Source organism: Myripristis murdjan, chromosome 19, assembly GCF_902150065.1.
Source record: "Myripristis murdjan chromosome 19, fMyrMur1.1, whole genome shotgun sequence".
NCBI lineage: Eukaryota > Metazoa > Chordata > Actinopteri > Holocentriformes > Holocentridae > Myripristis > Myripristis murdjan.
The window spans coordinates 15446467-15466739 of record NC_043998.1 but is presented as its reverse complement, the minus strand read 5'-3'; the positions used below and the strand labels follow the sequence as shown (position 1 = coordinate 15466739).

Genomic DNA, 20273 nt, shown 5'->3' with positions numbered 1-20273 from the left:
AGGCGATAGGTTTAATTATAAGATAAAAGTTACTGTGCATATCACACTTACCACACACTACTCTTGTGCACTATTCTATCATAGAAAATTTGCATTCACACTTGTGCTGTTGGGTGGTTCATGTGCTGTCAATCGTAATTGGCACATTTCCGGATACACGTGAAGGCAGCATCACACGCTATCAACACATTGCGTCGTGCTGCTAGCATTTCCATAACATGGGGAAAGCTAAATGACAGCGTGATGCTTGCATGCACACTCTAACCTGCCGGAGTCAGGGTTAAAACACGGTTAAATTGGTTCTGTTGTTATCTAGTCGGAGGCAGCGGGCACCATGGTGAAGGAGCAATTCAGAGAGACAGATGTGGCCAAAAAAATGTGAGTCATGAACCATAAACGATAAGTTAGCTAGCCAGCCAGTTAGCGTGTCGGTTAGCCGGTTTCCACATCGTGGTCATTTAGCCAAGACTGCAAAGAGGCTGTCCACAAAACTAGTTAACTGGTAGATAATCCTACAGCAAATACTGGACACCATCATGTCAGCTAAGGTGGCTTGCCGCAAACGTACATCACTTGTAGGCTTAAACAAAACGTCGGTGCATGCTAACATGTCCTCCACACCACAGTCTCACTCAGATTGGCTGCAGCTTCCACGTTGCACATTGGTGGGGAAAATGTGGAGCACTTGGAGAACCATTTGTACAAGTTGTAATATAAATGAGGTTTCCCCAGTGAAATGAGCTTTGCTGACATGTCGGAGGAGGAGCAGATGAGTTGTTGCTGCACTGGTGTCATGTCATGTTCAGATTTGATCTCTGTGTTGATGGTGTGTTTGCCCTCCATATCTGTCTGCAGCAGCCACATCTGCTTTGGGATGAAGTCTGCCGAGCAGATGCGTCAGCAGGCTCACATCCAGGTGGTCAGCAAGAATCTGTACAGCCAGGACACCAAGCACACCCCACTGTCCTATGGAGTGCTGGACCACCGCATGGTACTGACACATACACGCAATCCAGCTTTTCATATTTCTATTATTGACTTATTATTGACTCTTGAAGTTTAGGAAACCTGAAAATGTTGTATGTTGTAACATTGTGTAGGACCGTACTGATAGTATACTGTCATACCTAAATACTGAGACACTGGAGAAATTCATGCTGTGATTTAGTGACAACAACTTTTGACACTTTAGAGATTTCTGTAAGAATTACATTTTTTTGGAGATTGGATTGTGAGCTTTCTGTTCTTGAATTTGCTCAGAAACTCCCCTATATCAGCATACCTGGAAAACCAGACATCCTGTGAAGGCCCCTGGGTTTCTAGTTTGTGGTTGTAAAGTTTCATGACACTGTGATTATCCTCGAGGTCACACTGGGTCATTCTATACTTTATTATGGGGTCTTTTAGCACCATGTTTGTGATGTTCATGCTTCTCTGTTTTTATTCTTGTTTGCAATGACTTAAGGAAACTGTTTTAATTTCTTTGTGTACTTGAGGAGTGAAATGAATGGGACTGGAGTCATTTGAACTGAATAATATAATATCATCATCTAAAGGATTACACTGTTACAGCTATTACACATGGACTAGAGTATAGTGAAGTCATACCACAGGCTTATCATTCTGCTGGTGTTTGTCTGACAGGGCACAAGTGAGAAAGACCGACCATGCGAGACTTGTGGGAAAAATCTGGCAGATTGTTTGGGACACTACGGCTACTTGGACCTGGAGCTGCCATGTTTCCATGTTGGCTATTTCAAAGCCATCATAGGAATCTTACAGGCAGGTTTACAGTCATCAGTTGATCTTGAATGTTTAGATAATATCTGTATCTATCTATCTATCTATCTATCTATCTATCTATCTAGCTATCTACACACACACACACACACACACACACACACACACATACATACACATATGTTGAGACAGTATATTTAATGCAAAACAAGTTTTAGGATGAAACAAATTAATTATAATGTTTGTTTTTGAAGCTACAGTTGTTTCATTTAAGGCCATGAAAACGTAACTGATATCACAAAGTTGCAGCTGTAATTTCATTTCTGATTAATCCATTTTTTTGTGCAGCTATGAGTCAAATCTCTCATTCTAAAGTGGAAGTTTGTCTTGTCTAGATGATTTGCAAGACATGTTCCTGCATAATGCTGACAAAAGAAGAGAAACTGCAGTTCATGGATTACTTGAAAAGACCCAACCTGGCCTATCTTCAAAAACGAGGCTTGAAGAAGAAGATCTCTGACAAATGCCGCAAAAGGACAGTCTGTCTGAGTTGTTCGGCCTTCAACGGTATAAATAAAAAAAGACATTTTCATGTTTGGTATTTGCTGTTCCACGCTGACCTTTCATGACAGCCGTCCCTGTGTGATAGCCAGAACTGCTGAGTCATGTGTCCCCTTTGCTCTGTAGGCCCAGTGAAAAAGTGTGGCTTGCTAAAGATCATCCATGAAAAGTACAAGACGACCAAGAAGGTGGTGGATCCTATTGTGTCAGAATTCATCCAGTCGTTTGATATCGCCTTAGAGCATAACAAAATGCTGGAATCGTTACTTACCAGGGCACAGGTGAAGTTTTTACGCTCTTTTCATATTTTATAGTGACTGTTATTTAGTACTACAGTGCTCCAGTATTGCAGTGACATCTCTGCCAAGACCACAAACTATGGCTGAAGGTGCCCTGATGTTGCCTGTGGCCTCACGGTTCATTCTCATTCTCGTCTCCAGGAGAACTTGAACCCTCTAGTGGTGCTGAACCTGTTCAAGAGGATCCCTGCAGAAGACATCCCCCTGCTGCTGATGAACCCCGAGGCGGGGAAACCCGCCGACCTCATCCTCACCCGCCTCTTAGTGCCTCCCCTCTGCATACGGCCCTCTGTGGTCAGCGACCTCAAGTCGGGCACCAACGAGGATGACCTCACCATGAAGCTCACGGAGATCATCTTCCTCAATGATGTCATCAAGAAGGTCGGTGTCTGGTGGCCGAGCCAGCTGTTAATCATCTGTCCGGTTCAGTGTCTAAAACAGGATATCTGCAGGTCATTAAAATGTCTTAGTGTTGAAGTAACCCACCAAAATTTAAGGCCCTAAAGCTGGCCTGTAAAAATGTAGTATATACAGGCATTAAAGGTCTTATTTTTCGCCATGTAATTGTGTGCACTGTATGTCCACTTTTAGGGTAATGCAGATCAGAGCCAAGAAGTAGAACATGCAAAATCTGATTTATTAAACACAAATTAACTTAATGCCCCTAATCAGTTAATTTCCTGGTGTCCCTTTTCTTTTTCTGCTCATTTATAGTTTCAGAACCATTACCTGTGTTCAATCAGAAACTGGTTACCTGTTTTTTTTTTTTTTTTTAAATTGATAGATTAAAGTATATCAAATTTTTTCATTTAAACATTTTTAAACACCTGTTAAATGCAGAGAGATGCATCATATGACAAGAGGTCATACTGAATTATTACTTACGTACTTTTACTATCCCTTATCTCTATGTGGAAATATCTCTATATCTCTGTTCTCCTAAAAGCTGGCATGATGTTATTAATAAACTCCATGTTATCAACCAGCACCGAATGACAGGAGCCAAGACCCAGATGATCATGGAGGACTGGGACTTCCTGCAGCTGCAGTGTGCCCTCTATATCAACAGCGAGCTCTCTGGCATCCCTCTCAACATGGCACCTAAGAAGTGGACCAGAGGCTTCGTCCAGAGACTCAAGGGAAAGCAAGGTAAATTTATATCACAACCAGGGAGTTGAGATGTAGTTTGTTTTGCCTGTGTTGTTATTTTTTCCCCTGCTCGTAAACACTGCCCAAAATGAATTCTTCTTTCACCTGTCAGTGGCTGGTAAACAAAAAGTGAGCTATGAACATTTTTTTTTGGCATTTTTTTTTTTTTTATTGGATCAGACACTTTGTTAAACAATTAATGTGTACAAGAGGAGATTCAGAGTAGAGGACACTTTGCATCTGTTGCATGGGAATAATGAGTAAAGCTTCAACCAACAGGCGAGTTAAGCATCCAGGCAGCTGAGGAGCAGGAGGGACAGTTTGCAGGAGTTGAGATGCCACCAGCAGCATTACAGGCAGTCAGTCAGCACCCTGTTTGTTACAGAACCACCGTTTGAGAAAAGGCAGAGACCAAAGATTGCATATAGGTGGCATTCAAGTGTTCCCAAAAAGTACTTGCCGATGTGGTGAATGAGCCTCATTTACGTTAGCCACCAAAGACAAATTTTACCAGTCCCTGGCAGGTGTTAATTTCAGACTCCTCTTTTGCAGGAAAAGAAAAAGTGTAATTTGAATATTAAATTGATGTACACTCACCTTTCTAACTTATTGTGGTAACACTCAGGACGGTTCAGAGGAAACCTCTCAGGGAAGAGAGTGGATTTCTCTGGAAGAACTGTCATCTCTCCCGACCCAAACTTGAGGATTGATGAAGTGGCTGTCCCTGTGCATGTGGCCAAAATCCTGACTTATCCAGAGAAGGTAATCCCCTCCTTGTGGCTACATCAAAACTACACTCCCAGCTTTGGAGTCATCTACGAAACTGAAATCCGTCCTTGTTTTTTTCCTAGGTGAACAAGGCCAATCTGGAACTAATGAGGAAGTTGGTCCGGAACGGCCCTGAAGTTCACCCTGGAGCAAACTTCATCCAGCATCGCCACACGCAGATGAAGAGGTGAAGCTGGCTGCATGTGGACCATCCTGGAGCTTTTCATGTTGACGCTGCAGCAAATAAAATATTTACTGATTTGATTCATTTTCAAATACTGAAGCACTCTCTTTCTGTTAGGTTTTTAAAATATGGCAATCGGGAGAAGATGGCCCAGGAGCTACGGTTTGGTGATGTGGTTGAGAGGCACCTCATAGACGGAGACATTGTCCTCTTCAATCGACAGCCTTCTCTGCACAAACTCAGCATCATGGCCCACATTGTGAGTTCTTGGGTGCACTCACAGCTGCAGCCAGTTTTCTTTGCTCCAAACTTGATTTAGACTTGGATATAATATCTGTCTCGGGCGATCCAGTCACAAGCAGACAGCTCTAAGTAGAGGTGTGAACAGGGTGCAGTGTGTCTCAGAGATGCATTGCGATCCGATCACTCAAACCACCTTTGTTGGTAGTCTGGGATGCATTGGGTCTCACAGCATTTGTAGTGTGAACGCTAACATGTCCTGATCTGTCCCCAACAACTTTGGAAGACTGTCTAGTCACTTTGTGGGGGAATGGAGCATTTGATGTGGGATTTAAATGTGAAAGACATTTGTTGTTGTGGTGAGATGGTGGTGTTTTTGTTGGATTGAAGCAGCATGGAATATAGAAGTGAGGTGGAGGAAGGGGCAGGAAGGAGTTGGAGTAAGGTACAGAGGAAGTAATAGTAGTGATTCTGCCAGATCTCAGGTCAGTCACAAACCCTGTCACAGCTTGCCACTGATGTATTTGAGATGCATGACAAGCAGTGAGCGGTGATCAGATCACCTGAGATGGATGTTAAAACCAAGTCTGAACAGGACTGGCATTGGGAGGGATTATTGTTACTGCAAATTAAATTGAGAATAATGGACTTATCTGGTGTTCCGGGTAGTTAAGAACACATGAAGAACCAGCTTAATATGAATATCAGTCCAGACTGTGATTTTCCTTTTGGGTCTCTTAAAGTTAAACTATTCAAATGTTTTTTGTTTTGTTTTGTTTTTTTGTTTTTTGCTTTTTTGGTTTATAAATCTTTGTCTTTTTTGAATGCTTATATGATATAATATGTTTCACCTTTCACACACTCCCAGGCCAGAGTCAAGCCACACAGGACGTTCCGCTTCAATGAATGTGTGTGCACCCCGTACAATGCTGACTTTGATGGTGACGAGATGAACCTCCATCTGCCTCAGACTGAAGAAGCCAAGGCCGAGGCCCTCGTCCTGATGGGTGTATGTCTCATTAAAACACACACACACACAAAGACCCATGTTCATTCTCAGTACTGAAAAGACTTTTCCAGGAAATGTTTGTAAAAATGGAGTGTATTCTGACATGGTTAATTATGTTGTCTCCCAGACCAAAGCCAATCTTGTCACCCCAAGAAACGGCGAGCCTCTGATTGCTGCTATTCAGGACTTCCTGACAGGTCTGTATTGTGTTGCACAGTAGTGTGTAAGAGCCAATCAGTAGCATTCTTTTGTCATATGATGTGAGGCTACAGGCACCTCTTTTACTGGCCACAGTTGTCCATCATTGATTACTACGTATATAAAACTCCAGCAGTGTCCTGGGAAAAATATTATATATCACAAATGTGCAATGTGCTGAAGAGGTCCCTGATAGTACATGAGTTTATGCAAGCAATATGGAGGATGTACATAAATTGCAGTAATTTTATTTGCTTTGGAGACTTTCTTAAACAGAACATTTTTATAATCCATAGTTTTTTTTATTTGCTAATTGTAGTTTGCGCAATAAGCATGAATGTGATTTTTTTTGTTTGTTTTTGTTTTTAATTGAAAGCATAACCTGAAGGGGGAGCACTCCTACCACATATAAAAATTTCCTGTATTACATGTTCACCAACTTTATATTATGTCTCTGCTTGACAGGAGCCTACCTCTTGACACTCAAGGACACCTTCTTTGACAGAGCTAAAGCCTGTCAGATAGTGGCATCCATCCTTGTGGGCAAAGATGAAAAAGTCAAGATTGCTCTCCCTCACCCAGCTATAATGAAGGTACTTCAAGCTGATTAGCTTGTTGAACTGCTGGGGGAGCTACATGATGATGGTGACTGACAAATGACACTTCTTTGTTTCGTCTCCAGCCCATGGCTCTGTGGACGGGGAAGCAGATCTTTAGCCTCATTCTCAAGCCCAGTAAGGACTGTCCAGTCAAGGCAAACCTGCGCACCAAGGGCAAACAGTACTGCGGCAAAGGAGAGGACCTCTGCTCCAATGACTCCTGTGAGTTCCTCTGACATTGGCAGTTCTTAGCTGAAACACATCACAGAATAAAAATTGAGTAGATTGAGACCTTAACTGCAATAATTATGAAATGTTAGTGTTCTGAATTTTCTCCAAGATGATGCTCTTGGCCCTAATTGCATGGTTTCTTGTGACATTCCCAGTTGTGGTGATCCAGAACAGTGAGCTCATGTGTGGCAGCATGGACAAAGGCACCTTGGGGTCTGGCTCCAAGAACAACATCTTCTACATCCTGCTGAGGGACTGGGGACAGCTGGAAGCTGCTAATGCCATGTCGCGCCTGGCAAGGCTTGCTCCAGTCTACCTCTGTAAGTGCTCTCAAACACAAACATAGCTTGTGCTTCATGTGGATTTAAATATTCACTGTTTGTCTTCTTGGCTGACAAAAATGTACTGCATCATATTCCAGTCCTGAAATTCTGAAATTAACCTGTGCTTTGTGGAGACATTTGTACCCCCCAGACATTCTTCTGTTCTTCACCTCTTTTCTATCTTTATTGTCAACTTCTGGTCCAGAATGTAGCTCTGCCCACTTAACGCTTACATGTTTATCTGCACATTCTGCAGATAAACATGCCTAATATGCGACAGAAAAAGGTCATTCAAAGCAGTTGTTTACCTTGTTGCTGAAGTTCACCGCATTTTCAAATTGGAGGTCAGAGACAAAATAATCCAAGTAATCCAACAAGAGCCTTGTGAGAGTCAAATATATCCCTCAGTTTCATCCCAAGAACTCATTCTTTTTTTTTTTTTGGTACCATAACTTTAGGTTTTGTACAACCATGCTGCTATGAACCCCTGAGGCAGAACTAACTTTCTTTATTTACAAATGGAGTTTGAACTTTCAACTCCCTCTAGTGGCTAGCAATTATTCAGTGCACCTTTAATTACATTTTTCCTCTAAATGGAAATACAGCTTTGTAACTATTATTACAATAACAATCTAGACCATTCACAAAACTTTAAATTCTCTTGTTCTTAAAGTGCCTATGAAGAAAAAACAATGGGAAATTCACAAAACATGCATAATTTCATTTTTGTGCGGGAAAGATTTTACCTGGTTGACCAAAATTAGTTATGCAAAGCTTGTGGTCAACCAGTGGTCAGGCAAATGTTTTATTTAACTAGGCATTCCCACTCCTAAATGTAAGTGTTTACAGCATGTGCTGTAGCAGAGTGAGTGGGTGCATGATTTTCACCTAAAAGCAAACAGCAACACCCCGTTCAGCTGTACCAACGCACTGTGAGGCCCATCTGACCAACTCAAAACCATGTTTAGGAAGCTTAGGCTGGCATAACACATTAATTGCAGCATGTTGATAAAGTTTTATTGGACATCATTAAATGGCAGCAGAAAACAAAACACTCTTTTTCATCCAGTACATTTCTTTGACTCTTATTGTTGTAGTTTTATCTTTACTGTATGTCTCTATCGTTATTCTTTTAATCCCCTGCACTCTTGTTTCTTTCCTTGTTTCTTTCATATTTTGGTAATGTTAAAATCTGACTTTGAATAAACATGAAGCAGGATGAGTTACAATTTATGCATGAAAAGCGCTGTATAAATAAAGAAGCTCTGAAATAAAACTTACATCCACAAACAGTGCAGGTTTTCATCACATCATCACATCACAATGTTGCATTGTATTGTTGCGCTGACGTCTCAAACAAACTCAGCAGCTGTGCACCTCACTGCCCAACTACGCACCTTTCCTGCATGGTGGAGGGTCTTGGGAAATGGTGTTTTCCAGTTACTGATAACAAAATTCTCTCTCTTCGCTGCCCTCTTATAAAATGGCTAGATGGTGTGTTTTTTGCATTCATTGAATGTTAATGGTATTCAGTATATAGTTACATCTACCTAAACCTGCAATGTTACGAGGGTTGAAACTTCTTTTAAGCATGCTTTCAAACACACTTAGATAGTACTTGGTCACAAATTTGGGTAAGTTAAAATGAATGCTGAAATATGAAAATTTAACCATGTGTAAATTTGCTTACAGATCATATCTGATTGTATGCATGTCTTGTGAATGAGGCCCACTGTACAGTATTAGTTCTGCATCATCCTTAACCTTTCAGAGTCTGAACACCTACAGTCGGTGGAATGTTTGTAATTCTGTTAACATATTCATTGTAGTTGCAAAAATCAGCTTGTTATCTGTATTGCCAAAAATCAAGGTTTCGCTGACCTTGGACTGTTAATTTGCAGCCAACCGGGGCTTTTCCATTGGCATTGGTGATGTGACACCGGGCCAGGGTCTACTGAAGGCCAAGCAGGACCTGCTGAACGAAGGCTACAGGAAGTGTGACGAATACATTGATGCTCTGAAGACTGGCAAGCTGCAGCAGCAGCCAGGCTGCACTGCTGAGGAGACCCTGGAGGTGCGCATTGCCTCACACACGTACACACTCACAAAACAACTACTTAAATCGGGTTATTCCTTACTTTTACAGAGACTTTCACGTTACGTTTTGGGTTGTACGAGCTGTTGGAACATCAATAACCAATGCATTTCTGTGTGTGTGTGTGTGTGTGTGTGTGTGTGTGTGTGTGTTCATGCTGGTCAACAGGCTCTCATCTTGAAAGAGCTGTCTGTCATCAGAGATCATGCTGGCAGTGCTTGCCTCAGGGAGCTCGACAAGAGCAACAGCCCTCTTATCATGGCCCTTTGTGGCTCCAAGGGTAAGCCAGCAGGAAATGAAAGGCAGCTAATAAATAAATCTCAGTTTGGTGCCGTGCATTTTTAAATAAAGGCTCACTCTTCAGCCTGACAACTGCACAGGCCAAGGCAGGATCACAGGAGATTGCCAAATTTTGATTGCCCTATGTCGCTATGACAACAACCTCTAAACATTAAAACACCAAGTAGGAGGCAGTGACTTTTTTTGATGGTGCTCACTCACTTTGGAAAACACCCACCTGCTTAATAACTCTCATCCTTTCACCAGCTGCATTTTTGAGATGAATTTTCAAAAAGGTTATTAAATAATCTTGTGACTTGACATATACACACTTCTGTGTAATACAGTGGAGTTGTGGAGAATTTCTGCTTAATAAGATTCTCACACATGCTCCTAGAAATAGGGCTTCTGGCTTGTTTCTGTGGTTAACTTTGCTAGAATATTAGCTGCTTCACTGAATAAGTTTAAGTTAATATGCAAACTCATTTCAGATTTATTTTTATGCCCGTAAAAGGCCAACTTCTATGCGAGTAGAAGTAGCCTCCATAATGTCAGTAATGCTAAAGGTTTGATAGTTTATTTCACTTGTATCCTTGTCCCTTCTTATTTTTACTTTATAACTTAATGTCAGATTTTGTTTAGTTTTGAACTCAAGAGGAGACTGCCGAATTCAGTTAATTCCATGTAATTACAGCACATAAGTGTTTTTGAAGCTTTAATAACTCTTGAGTCTTGAGTCATGAAACTGTTCAACACCTAAATAACAAAGAGAAAGACCTTTGAGTAGCAGCCCTGTTTCATCTGTTCAAATGGCAGTCAGACTGGCTTCTAATTACGTCTGATGTATTCTGTGTGTGAGCATTATTTTGTTAATGGCAATGTGCACTGCCTCTTCATCCACCCCTTTGTCTACATACAGGATCTTTCATTAATATCTCCCAGATGATTGCCTGTGTGGGGCAGCAGGCCATAAGTGGCTCTCGAGTACCGGATGGCTTTGAGAATCGCTCCCTGCCTCACTTTGAGAAGCACTCAAAAGTAAGATCCATCTCAATTTATGCATTACTGTCTCAGTGGTGATGTCTGAGCACAATTGTTTTGAATGTTTTATTTTTTTTTGGCCTTTCTTTGGCTCTATATTTCAAAAAATGGTCCTACGAAGTCATGGTTTGTATGTTGAGATAGGCCTGTTGCGATATGCGATAAGTTGGTTAATTGCACGGTAAATTTAAATGAAGTCGGTAACTTTTCTGACTGCGATTAATTGCCACATTCATGTGTGTTTGTTTTCCTCGTCTCTCTCTACCAAAGAGACCAGACGACAAGAGCATTCAAAGGGAAGTGTTGGAAGTGTTGACTGTTAAGGAATGTTAGTATCTACACCTCTCTGCCACTGTTTAATAGTTATCTATCTGTAGTATTGTTTACAAAGACTTGATCATCCATTTCATTCGTTGTTTTGGTTGTGTAGTTTTTGAGTGTTTTTTTCTTAATAGAGAAAAAGTCTGTTTTTTTATATTGTTTCTGGTTTTTATTCAGTGCAATTTTTGATACGAGACAGAGTCCATTTCATCGTTTTTGGTTGGTTTTTTTTATTACAGTGCACTTTTTGTTATCAGGGACAGTTGGTCAATTTTTTGTATTCATAAGGTCTTTATTTATTTATTTTGGTAATTTTAAGTGTTGTTAAATATTCTTGTTAAATAAATGTTTATTTCTCTTAAAAAGAATGTACTTGTATCACTAAGCCTTTATTATTATAATATAAGTTTAAAGAATTGTCTGAAAATGTCAAAATTACAGCAATCATATATATGGTCTTAAAAGCAAATTACGCAATATTATTACTTATCACAATAATTTCTGACGCAATTAATCGCACAGTAAAATTTGTTGTTGTGACAGGCCTACGTTGAGTTACAAAATGCGTCATATGGCTATTTTTGTAAATGGTTGTTACTCCTAATAGCATGCACTGAAATGACCTTTAAACACTGGCTGCACACACCTGTGTGTCAGATCCAGTGACTTGTGCTGGTGCATCATCTTTGAAATGTGTCGTGGTGAATTGAGTGCATGTTTGATCAAGACCTCGCACTCATTCATTTACATTTGATCATTTTAGATCTTAGCCTCTGATTTAACAGAAGGATCACTGTGTTTTTGGTTTTGAAAATTTTAATGTTTCTGTATCAGTCATGAATTTATCTGATCAGCTGTCTTCATTTTTGGAATAGAAGAATACACAGTGAAATGTATTACAGTTAATAAGCCCACCTGCCTCTGCCTGTCTGCCAAACCGGTATAGCAGGTAACCCACCTGACATAGTCTTAACTACTGCTTCTGCACAGCTGCCTGCTGCCAAGGGCTTTGTGGCCGACAGCTTCTATTCCGGCCTGACGCCCACCGAGTTTTTCTTTCACACCATGGCTGGCCGGGAGGGTCTGGTGGACACAGCTGTCAAAACCGCAGAGACTGGATACATGCAGGTAACACCTGAGGGCATTTTCCCCATGGTTTGCTCCTCTTGGTCTTGCTCATGTCATGAAGCTGAATGAAAAGAGTTACAGTGAGTGTATGTCTCACAACAGCATCCTTAAAGCTGACAATGTCGAATTATTTGTAGATATTGGATTTAGAAAAGAATGACATTTGTCTGGACAGGATTGCTGGTCCAGTGACTCAACTACCTCACCAGGTGTTGACATTTCTGGGTCTTAAGAAGTCACTTTCCAGCCTGAACACTGAAATTTCTAGAAACTTTCAAGAAAATTACAAGAAACATGAAGCAATATTACATGTTTTTTTTTTCTTACAGTAAAATGACTCATAGCAATGTGGGAGTCATCACTGTAGGTCTTTCCACCACACAGTTTATAGCCAGCCTGTTATTTATTAGCTCTTCCTCTGCCCTCACCCCCTCACTGCTTCAACTTCATTCAAAGTGTCTCTGAAATGTCACATCCTGGAGATGAACATATGTAATTCAGTCATGCGAGTGCCTCTGTCACTGCAATCAGCTCTGCAGTGACAGAAAAGGTTCATTCAAAGCAGCTTCACAACATTTTGGACTTTGAGGTTAGAGACAAAATAATCTAAGAGCCTTGTGAGAGTAAAATGTTCTCCTCTTGCCTATAAGTGATCTGCCATGAACCCAGAAGCAGGGCTGACCCTGTGTGTTTACAAATGTAATATTAATATGACAAAAACTTATATAAAAGTTGTAACACTCCTAGTAAATTTCTTTTTTCTGAAATTCTTGCATGAGTGAATCAGATTCCAACAGCTATACATAGCTCCTGGGTATACATGCAGGTCAATATGAATAGAGTATGCTCAATGTGAGTATGTGTGTGTACTGTATACATATCATTGTGTTCTATGCCTGTGTTTGGACAGAGGCGTCTGGTTAAGTCCCTGGAGGATTTGTGCTCGCAGTATGACCTGACAGTGCGAAGCTCCACCGGCGACATCATCCAGTTTATCTACGGTGGCGACGGCCTGGACCCCGCTGCCATGGAGGGCAAGGATGAACCGCTGGAGTTCAAGAGAGTCCTGGACAGCATCCGGGTGGGTTGAGTGATCAGTCTGCCCAGCGGGGGGTTGTTCATGTGGAGCATGTTGAAAAATTTTGCCCCAAAAACACAAGGGCTTGGTGATGAGAGGGAATCAGTGGGGAAAAAATGTGATCCAGTTTGTGTTTAAAGGTTCAATTTCCAGTAAATAGGTCTTTGGCCCAACATTGTTTTTCAGTTAACTCAACTGTAAGTGTATGTTATTCCTAACTTCATACAGCGTCCTTTTCAAACGAAGTGAAAAGATGCAAAAGGATCGAAAGGTTGACTTATTGTGCACCAAATGACTTTCTGCAGATCAGATCATTTTCTACATCTGAAAATAACAAAAAGGGTATAAATTCATTTTGTCTGCAAAAGCTCAGACAAAGCACAATGAGGCTACACGCTTTAATAGTATCACAGATTACTTCTTTGGATGTAGACAATCTTTTGATTTAGAACATCAGTTTTTTTAAGTTGGCTGTGCAAAATCAGGCGGTGTTCCTCTTTTAATCAATGAATGTGGCCTTGTTGTTATTTGCTGCTTGTGACTCAGTTTTTTATCTTCATCTTGACCCTCTCTTCCACTCTCCATCTTCTAGGCTGTCTATACGTGTCCAGACGAGCCTGCCCTCAGTAAAAACGAGCTTGTCCTCACTGCCGATGCCATTATGAAGAGACCTGAGTTTTTGTGCTGCAGAGACAGCTTTTTGGAGGTAATTTCACTGCATTACTTTAACTATTAAGTATTTTGATTTTTTTTTTTTTTTGTTTATTAATGAGAGAACTGGTTCTCAGTACAAAGCTTGGAAAACTACACAGGTCACTCTTACTCAGTTATGCTCAGTTATACTTGTGTTTGTGATTCCAATTTCTTTTTCCTGACATATTGCCACTGCTTGTACATATTACCTGTAATGGTGTCTGTCTGGTGTATGAATGCGACTGATTTATTGTAATTTCCAAAATGTATTCTAGCACAGTGTATGTACTGTATACCTAAAAGGAGAAAAAGAGCCAAAACAACATATGATCAGAAATAAATGTACCTCAGTTTGTTGGATATCTTGAAACTATTACATAACACCTGTGGTCTGAGCCAGCAGCTCTGAGGGTTGCATTTGGTCAGTAGGCACGTGGAAGTTTTCAAGGCTGTATTATGAGACTAAAATACCTCTCTGTCGGGTCAAGGCATATCACTGGACTCAGAGAGACCTACAGATAATTTTGGAGTACATCACTGGTTCCCTTTCCTGATTGCCAAATGTGAAATCATATGAACATAATCTGAATGTCCATGCTGATTTTTCTTGATATTTTTTTTTTGTGTGTGTAAATTAAACAACTTTACCAGCCTCAGAAGGGCAATATTTAGTTCCAAATTGGTTTGCTGGGTCAAGTGAAACAGTTGAAACTATAATTTTTGAATATTCCACATTTGAGCCATCCCTCAAAGTGTCATCACTGGTACGTACTGTTTTGGAAAGGACGTATAGGGTGCTACAGTGCCTCCTTGGCCTTTGCTGAATCGGTGCTATGAGATTTGTTCAGTGTGAAAAATTATGCAAGTATACAAATTTTTACACTTCTGTCACAAAATGGACAAATTTGTCTATTTCTGTTCTATTTTGAGCTGTTCTCCTGGAATAATCCAATCAATCAGGTGTATTTCAGTGAATATCAGTGAAATGTAATCCCGCCTGTTCTTTCAATTATGCATCAGTGTCAAAATAGGCAAACTGCAGTGGGGCCTGTGTGCTGGGTATTGAGGAGTAGGCGTAATCTTTAATCTTGTTCAAAGCACTTGATCACTACAGGGGTGAGTGCCACTGGGCGGTCATCATTCAGGCTGGTCTTATTTTCCTGGGCACAGGAATGATGGTGGTCTTCTTCAAGTATGTGTGTATGACAGATTGAGCCAGGGATGGGTAATTATAAGGAATAATTTGATGTCAGTACAGACACCATAAAAGATGAGTATTATTAATACAGTACAGGAAAGTATTGACCTCTATTTTAGCTGAAATACATGTAATTAATTATTCTCTTGGTAGTAACGCGCACACACCTTTCCCTCCTTCTTGTGAAGGCGTTAACTGACACAGGCTCAGAGAAGTACCTGGAGGTATAGTGACCCAGCATGCTGCACTGTGCCAGGAGTGATGTGTCGGCAACATTTGAAGAAATGTTCAATGTGTTCCTTTAACAAATTCACTGTTTTGCAGTTTACAAAAGCAGCCTTTCTCAGTGTGCTTTAATTAATTGCTCACACATTTGACTATGCACTGCTGTTAGTTCTTTTAAAGAGATCGCTGAGGAGTGTTTGGATTAATTGGGAGACTGCGTTCTAGACATCTTAACGGTTTTTCTCCCTGTGATGTCTAACAATTGCATGACTCAGGATTGTGAAGCAAACAGCATTTAATCTCTCAGTTTCCTGTTTGTTGTGATAAATGAGTTATTGAGCTTTTATCTCTGAAATTACGAGCAGAAATGATCAGTTATGTCTGATTTCTCTCTTGTCAACTGTAGGAGATAAGGAAGTTCATCAAGAGTATGTCAGAAAGGATCAAGAAGACCAGAGACAAATACGGCATCAACGACAATGGCACCACTGAGGTAGTTACCATGAGCCATCGATTAAAATACAGAACACAGCATCTGTATGTCCCAACAAGTGTTTTCAGCTATATGTGAGCCTTGTTTGCTCTCTGTCGCCTCTGCATTGCAGCCAAAGGTTCTCTATCAGCTGGACCGCATTACCCCCACCCAGCTGGAGAAGTTCCTAGAAACGTGCAGGGACAAATACATGAGGTGCGAGACTCACAGTCGTGAATTGCTTCTGTTAATAATTCTAGCTGTAGCTTGTGTTGTGGGATTCCAGATATTCATATGGTAAGGAACTGACCGGATGTGCCAGTTTTATCATGAGTTGTGCATGCTGGGAAGATCTTAGTTGTTCTTAGTTGTAAGTGTAAACCAGCCATAAATCAGAGAGGCATTCTGACTGTTTGTTCACACATGCAGAGCTCAGATGGAGCCGGGTTCAGCAGTAGGGGCCCTGTGTGCCCAGAGCATTGGGGAGCCAGGCACCCAGATGACCCTGAAAACCTTCCACTTTGCTGGAGTAGCTTCCATGAATATCACCCTGGGAGTGCCTCGCATCAAAGAGATCATCAATGCCTCCAAGAACATAAGGTAGGGCGTAAGGCTTCAGTACACAAAGATGGATATCCTTATTTTGCGAGAGGGAAAAGACAGATACTTCATTTAAAAAAAAAAAAAAAAAGCTATTGATGTGGTAAAAGCTATTGATGGTCAATTAACTTACCCCTTAAAAGGACTTAAGGTTTGTCTAGATGTCTCTTTGAGTTCTCATTTGTGTGTGTTTGGTGCCATTTTAAATGATTACAAAGCTGAAAGCCAAATCACTAATGACCCTTGCCACACTGGCTGTATCGCAGTAATTGCGCCCTTTATTTGCTCCCATACATTACTTGTGTCGTTCAGATGCCTTGACAGCAGATCAGGCCTTTGTGCTTTAAAGTGAGCGCCTCTGTAGATCACTTGGATGTCATATCAGTCCATTTAGCAAAGTGAATTCTCTCAGAAAATGCCTCTTGCTAGCATACTAAGGAACATTTGTTTCAGCAAGTGTATTAACGCTCCTTTACCTACCACTCAGCACCCCTATAATCAGCGCTCATTTGGATGTGGAAGATGATGCCGATTTTGCCCGGCTGGTAAAAGGACGGATTGAGAAAACTCTTCTAGGAGAGGTATTCTATCATGCAACATCCCCCAGAAACACAACAATCCTGAAATGTCATTGCATTGTTTAAAACTTTTTTTTTTTTTTTTTTGGAAGAGAATGACTGATGGACACCATTAGTGCTGGAACAGGCATCTTTGTATTTTTAGAAGCGACACCTTTGCAGTGATCTAAACATTCTTATCTTTTTCTCCACAGATTTCTGAGTACATAGAGGAGGTTTTTCTACCAGATGACTGTTTCATTCTGGTGAAACTGTCACTGGAGAGAATAAGGCTGCTGCGATTAGAGGTACCACGGCTTTCTCCTATTGCTTTGCAGATACAATCTATGTATGAAGAGACAGTATTTGACTTAATTTTCTCCACAACGCTGGGTATTTCTCTCCATATCCCTCCCTAATTTTCAGGCTTGATTTGAAGCATTCTGTTGTTCAGATCAGCCCTGCAATTATTTTTCCTCAGCCACATAATACACAATATATCTACAGGATATGTAGTGTTAACAGCAGGGTTATTTCACTGTTGATAGCTATTAGATTGTGGGGTGTTAAATTACAGGTTTGCCCCTTTGTGTTGCATGACAGGATTAACAATGGGAGTTGTGTTCTGGGGGCTTTTTTTTACGGCCAGGTAAACGCAGAAACCGTGCGTTACTCCATCTGCATGTCTAAACTGCGAGTAAAACCGGGAGACATTGCTGTGCACGGCGAGGCTGTGGTCTGCGTCTCCCCCCGAGAGAACAGCAAAAGCTCCATGTACTATGTGCTGCAGTCTTTAAAGGAAGAACTTCCCAAGGTAAGACCAAGATTTGATGTGGAGTGTAAAAAATGCACAACTTAATTATTCACACTCTCCAATTTCTATGGAAATAACTTTGGCTGTGCACACACACAGTCTTTGTTTCACGTGGGAATCCCACCTACTTTTATCAGAAAACAGTTGAAATTGGGTTACAGTGATGCATACTCTCGGAAAAGATCGGCTTGGAGAAAGTATTTCCACCTTACAGTGGTCTGTCAGGATGTTGAGGAGTAGTACATGTAGTTCAGTTTGAAATAGGTAGATTTCACTTGGTTCGATGACTCGAGTCCCCGGCATTCATCACTCCTCTCATCTCTGGCTTGGCAGGTGGTGGTTCAAGGAATCCCTGAGGTTGCCCGAGCTGTCATTCACATCGATGAACAGGGTGGCAAGAACAAGTACAAACTCCTCGTGGAGGGGGATAACTTGAGAGCTGTCATGGCAACCCATGGAGTGAATGGAAGCAGGACTACTTCAAACAATACTTATGAGGTACGTGCCATGGTCAGTGAAAGAGTAATTGGCTTATTGTTCACAAAAAGTATTGATTTGTAGTGTCAACATTAGCGAGCTTTTTGTGATTTTTTTTTTTTTTTTTTCCTCTTAGGTTGAGAGGACCTTGGGCATTGAGGCTGCCAGAACAACCATCATCAATGAGATTCAGTACACCATGGTGAATCACGGAATGAGTATTGATCGGCGTCACGTTATGCTCCTGGCAGACCTCATGTCCTACAAGGTATGAAAAGTAGAGACATTAAGGTGCATTTATAGTTTATATTTCCACCATGGGCTATGCAGTCCTGTAGTAAATAACATTTAACCTGAGTTCATACTCCTGCGCATAGGGGGAAATTCTTGGAATCACCAGGTTTGGCTTGGCCAAGATGAAGGAAAGTGTCCTCATGCTGGCATCCTTTGAGAAAACAGCTGATCATCTCTTTGATGCTGCATACTTTGGACAAAAGGACTCTGTTTGTGGTAAACTATGCTAAACCTTTGTAGTGAAAATGACTTCATTACGACAATTTTTCTTGGACTATGACTATTGACTTTTTGACGACTTGTCTGTTTCTTGGGTTGTAATGTGTCCTGTGTCCTGGTTCCAGGCGTGTCCGAGTGCATCATCATGGGCATTCCAATGAATATCGGCACAGGACTCTTCAAACTCCTACACAAAGGTGATAAGGATCCCTCTCCCCCCAAAAGGCCTCTTCTCTTTGACAACACAGACTTCCATATTCCTCTGATCACATAGCATTGCGGACAGACTGGATTGTTCCCTTCTGCCTTCTTTGAACTGTGCTTGAGATAAAGCTTTGACTGCTTTTTTTGCCAGATGATGGTCCAAGTGCCACATTGCAAAGTGAAAACAGCAGGGTTATTTGTGTGTCGCTGCCTTAGAATGGCAAGGTTTTTTGAAGCTGTGTTTGCTGACATCCTCCAACTATTTTTTTAGTCAGCACACAACGGAAGTGCCTGCCAAATGTCAGATATTTTCCTCTTCAGACGTTGAAACGCAAACCAGTCTGTCATGACATATTTTTCTGGAATTCATGTTTTTGCTGGAGCCACAGACTGTGAGAAGATTTTTGGTTTCTTTTACAAAGCAAACTGCTCAGCATTTAAGTGACACTAGACTTGCTGATTATTTGATTTGAATTGTGCTTTACTGAGGAGAGTTCAGTCAATTCTAGACGTTAGAGTGCTCTTTATTTCACAGCTTTTCTTGTTTTTTTTACTTGCTTGTACGGTGCCTTTACTCTGGTATTAAGGTATGATATACATTTATGTTCCCTCAATGTAATGGCTCCCACTGATGTTATTTTGTGTGCATAATGTATAATACATCCCATTCATACCTGAATGGTGAACACATAAGAAAAATGACCTTGATCATCAAGCAGACTTGATCTCTTCTGGTTTACCTTTTCATAGTTTTGTATCATTGCCAATAACACTGTCAGTGTTTTCCATTCATTGTGTGGAAAAAAGAGCAAACTGTGTGCAATCAAGTGCAATTTCTCATTTCTGGAAACAATCAGCTTTTCCACAAGGTTGTATCCATATAGGGATGTAATTGTTAAATGAGGTCAAAAGTTGCTATTAGATCCCTTGAGCAGCAATTTTTGTGTGTTTATGTATATATTTTGCCCGTGAATAAATTATTTAAGTAGTTGGGTGCCTTTTTCTGTTTTAACCCAAGCCCACATACATTTTACATCTACAATAGGTAAGACACTGTGAAACCAGACTGACAAAGCTTCATAATAAATGGTATCAAAAATCAATAAAAATAAATAAAAAATAAATAGTGTCCCAATGGTAGGAAAGAATGCAATACCTTCCAGTTAATATAATAAGCAATTAACTTTCTCTCTTTTATTATAACTGAGTAGGTTGAAATTTTCATTTTTCAACAAGGTAATAACTGAACTGGTAATTCTGAGTGACAGAATAAAATG

General features: G+C 40.7%; 1 protein-coding gene across 1 annotated transcript; it reads left to right on the top strand.

The window, feature by feature from the left end:
• Nucleotides 1-208: 208 nt before the first annotated feature.
• polr3a (polymerase (RNA) III (DNA directed) polypeptide A) lies at nt 209-19986 on the top strand. The gene is made up of 31 exons (XM_030078169.1): nt 209-378; nt 856-991; nt 1645-1782; nt 2136-2307; nt 2428-2582; nt 2742-2981; nt 3587-3749; nt 4375-4511; nt 4601-4704; nt 4819-4960; nt 5810-5950; nt 6078-6147; nt 6614-6741; nt 6831-6969; nt 7134-7298; nt 9203-9375; nt 9565-9676; nt 10595-10713; nt 12028-12165; nt 13076-13246; nt 13836-13949; nt 15766-15852; nt 15965-16047; nt 16261-16431; nt 16919-17012; nt 17204-17296; nt 17638-17802; nt 18136-18300; nt 18416-18547; nt 18657-18789; nt 18918-19986. Exons 1-31 carry the CDS (start codon nt 335-337, stop codon nt 19064-19066), a joined length of 4173 nt encoding a protein of 1390 aa, XP_029934029.1. The 5' UTR covers nt 209-334; the 3' UTR covers nt 19067-19986.
• The last annotated feature ends 287 nt before the right edge of the window (nt 19987-20273 follow it).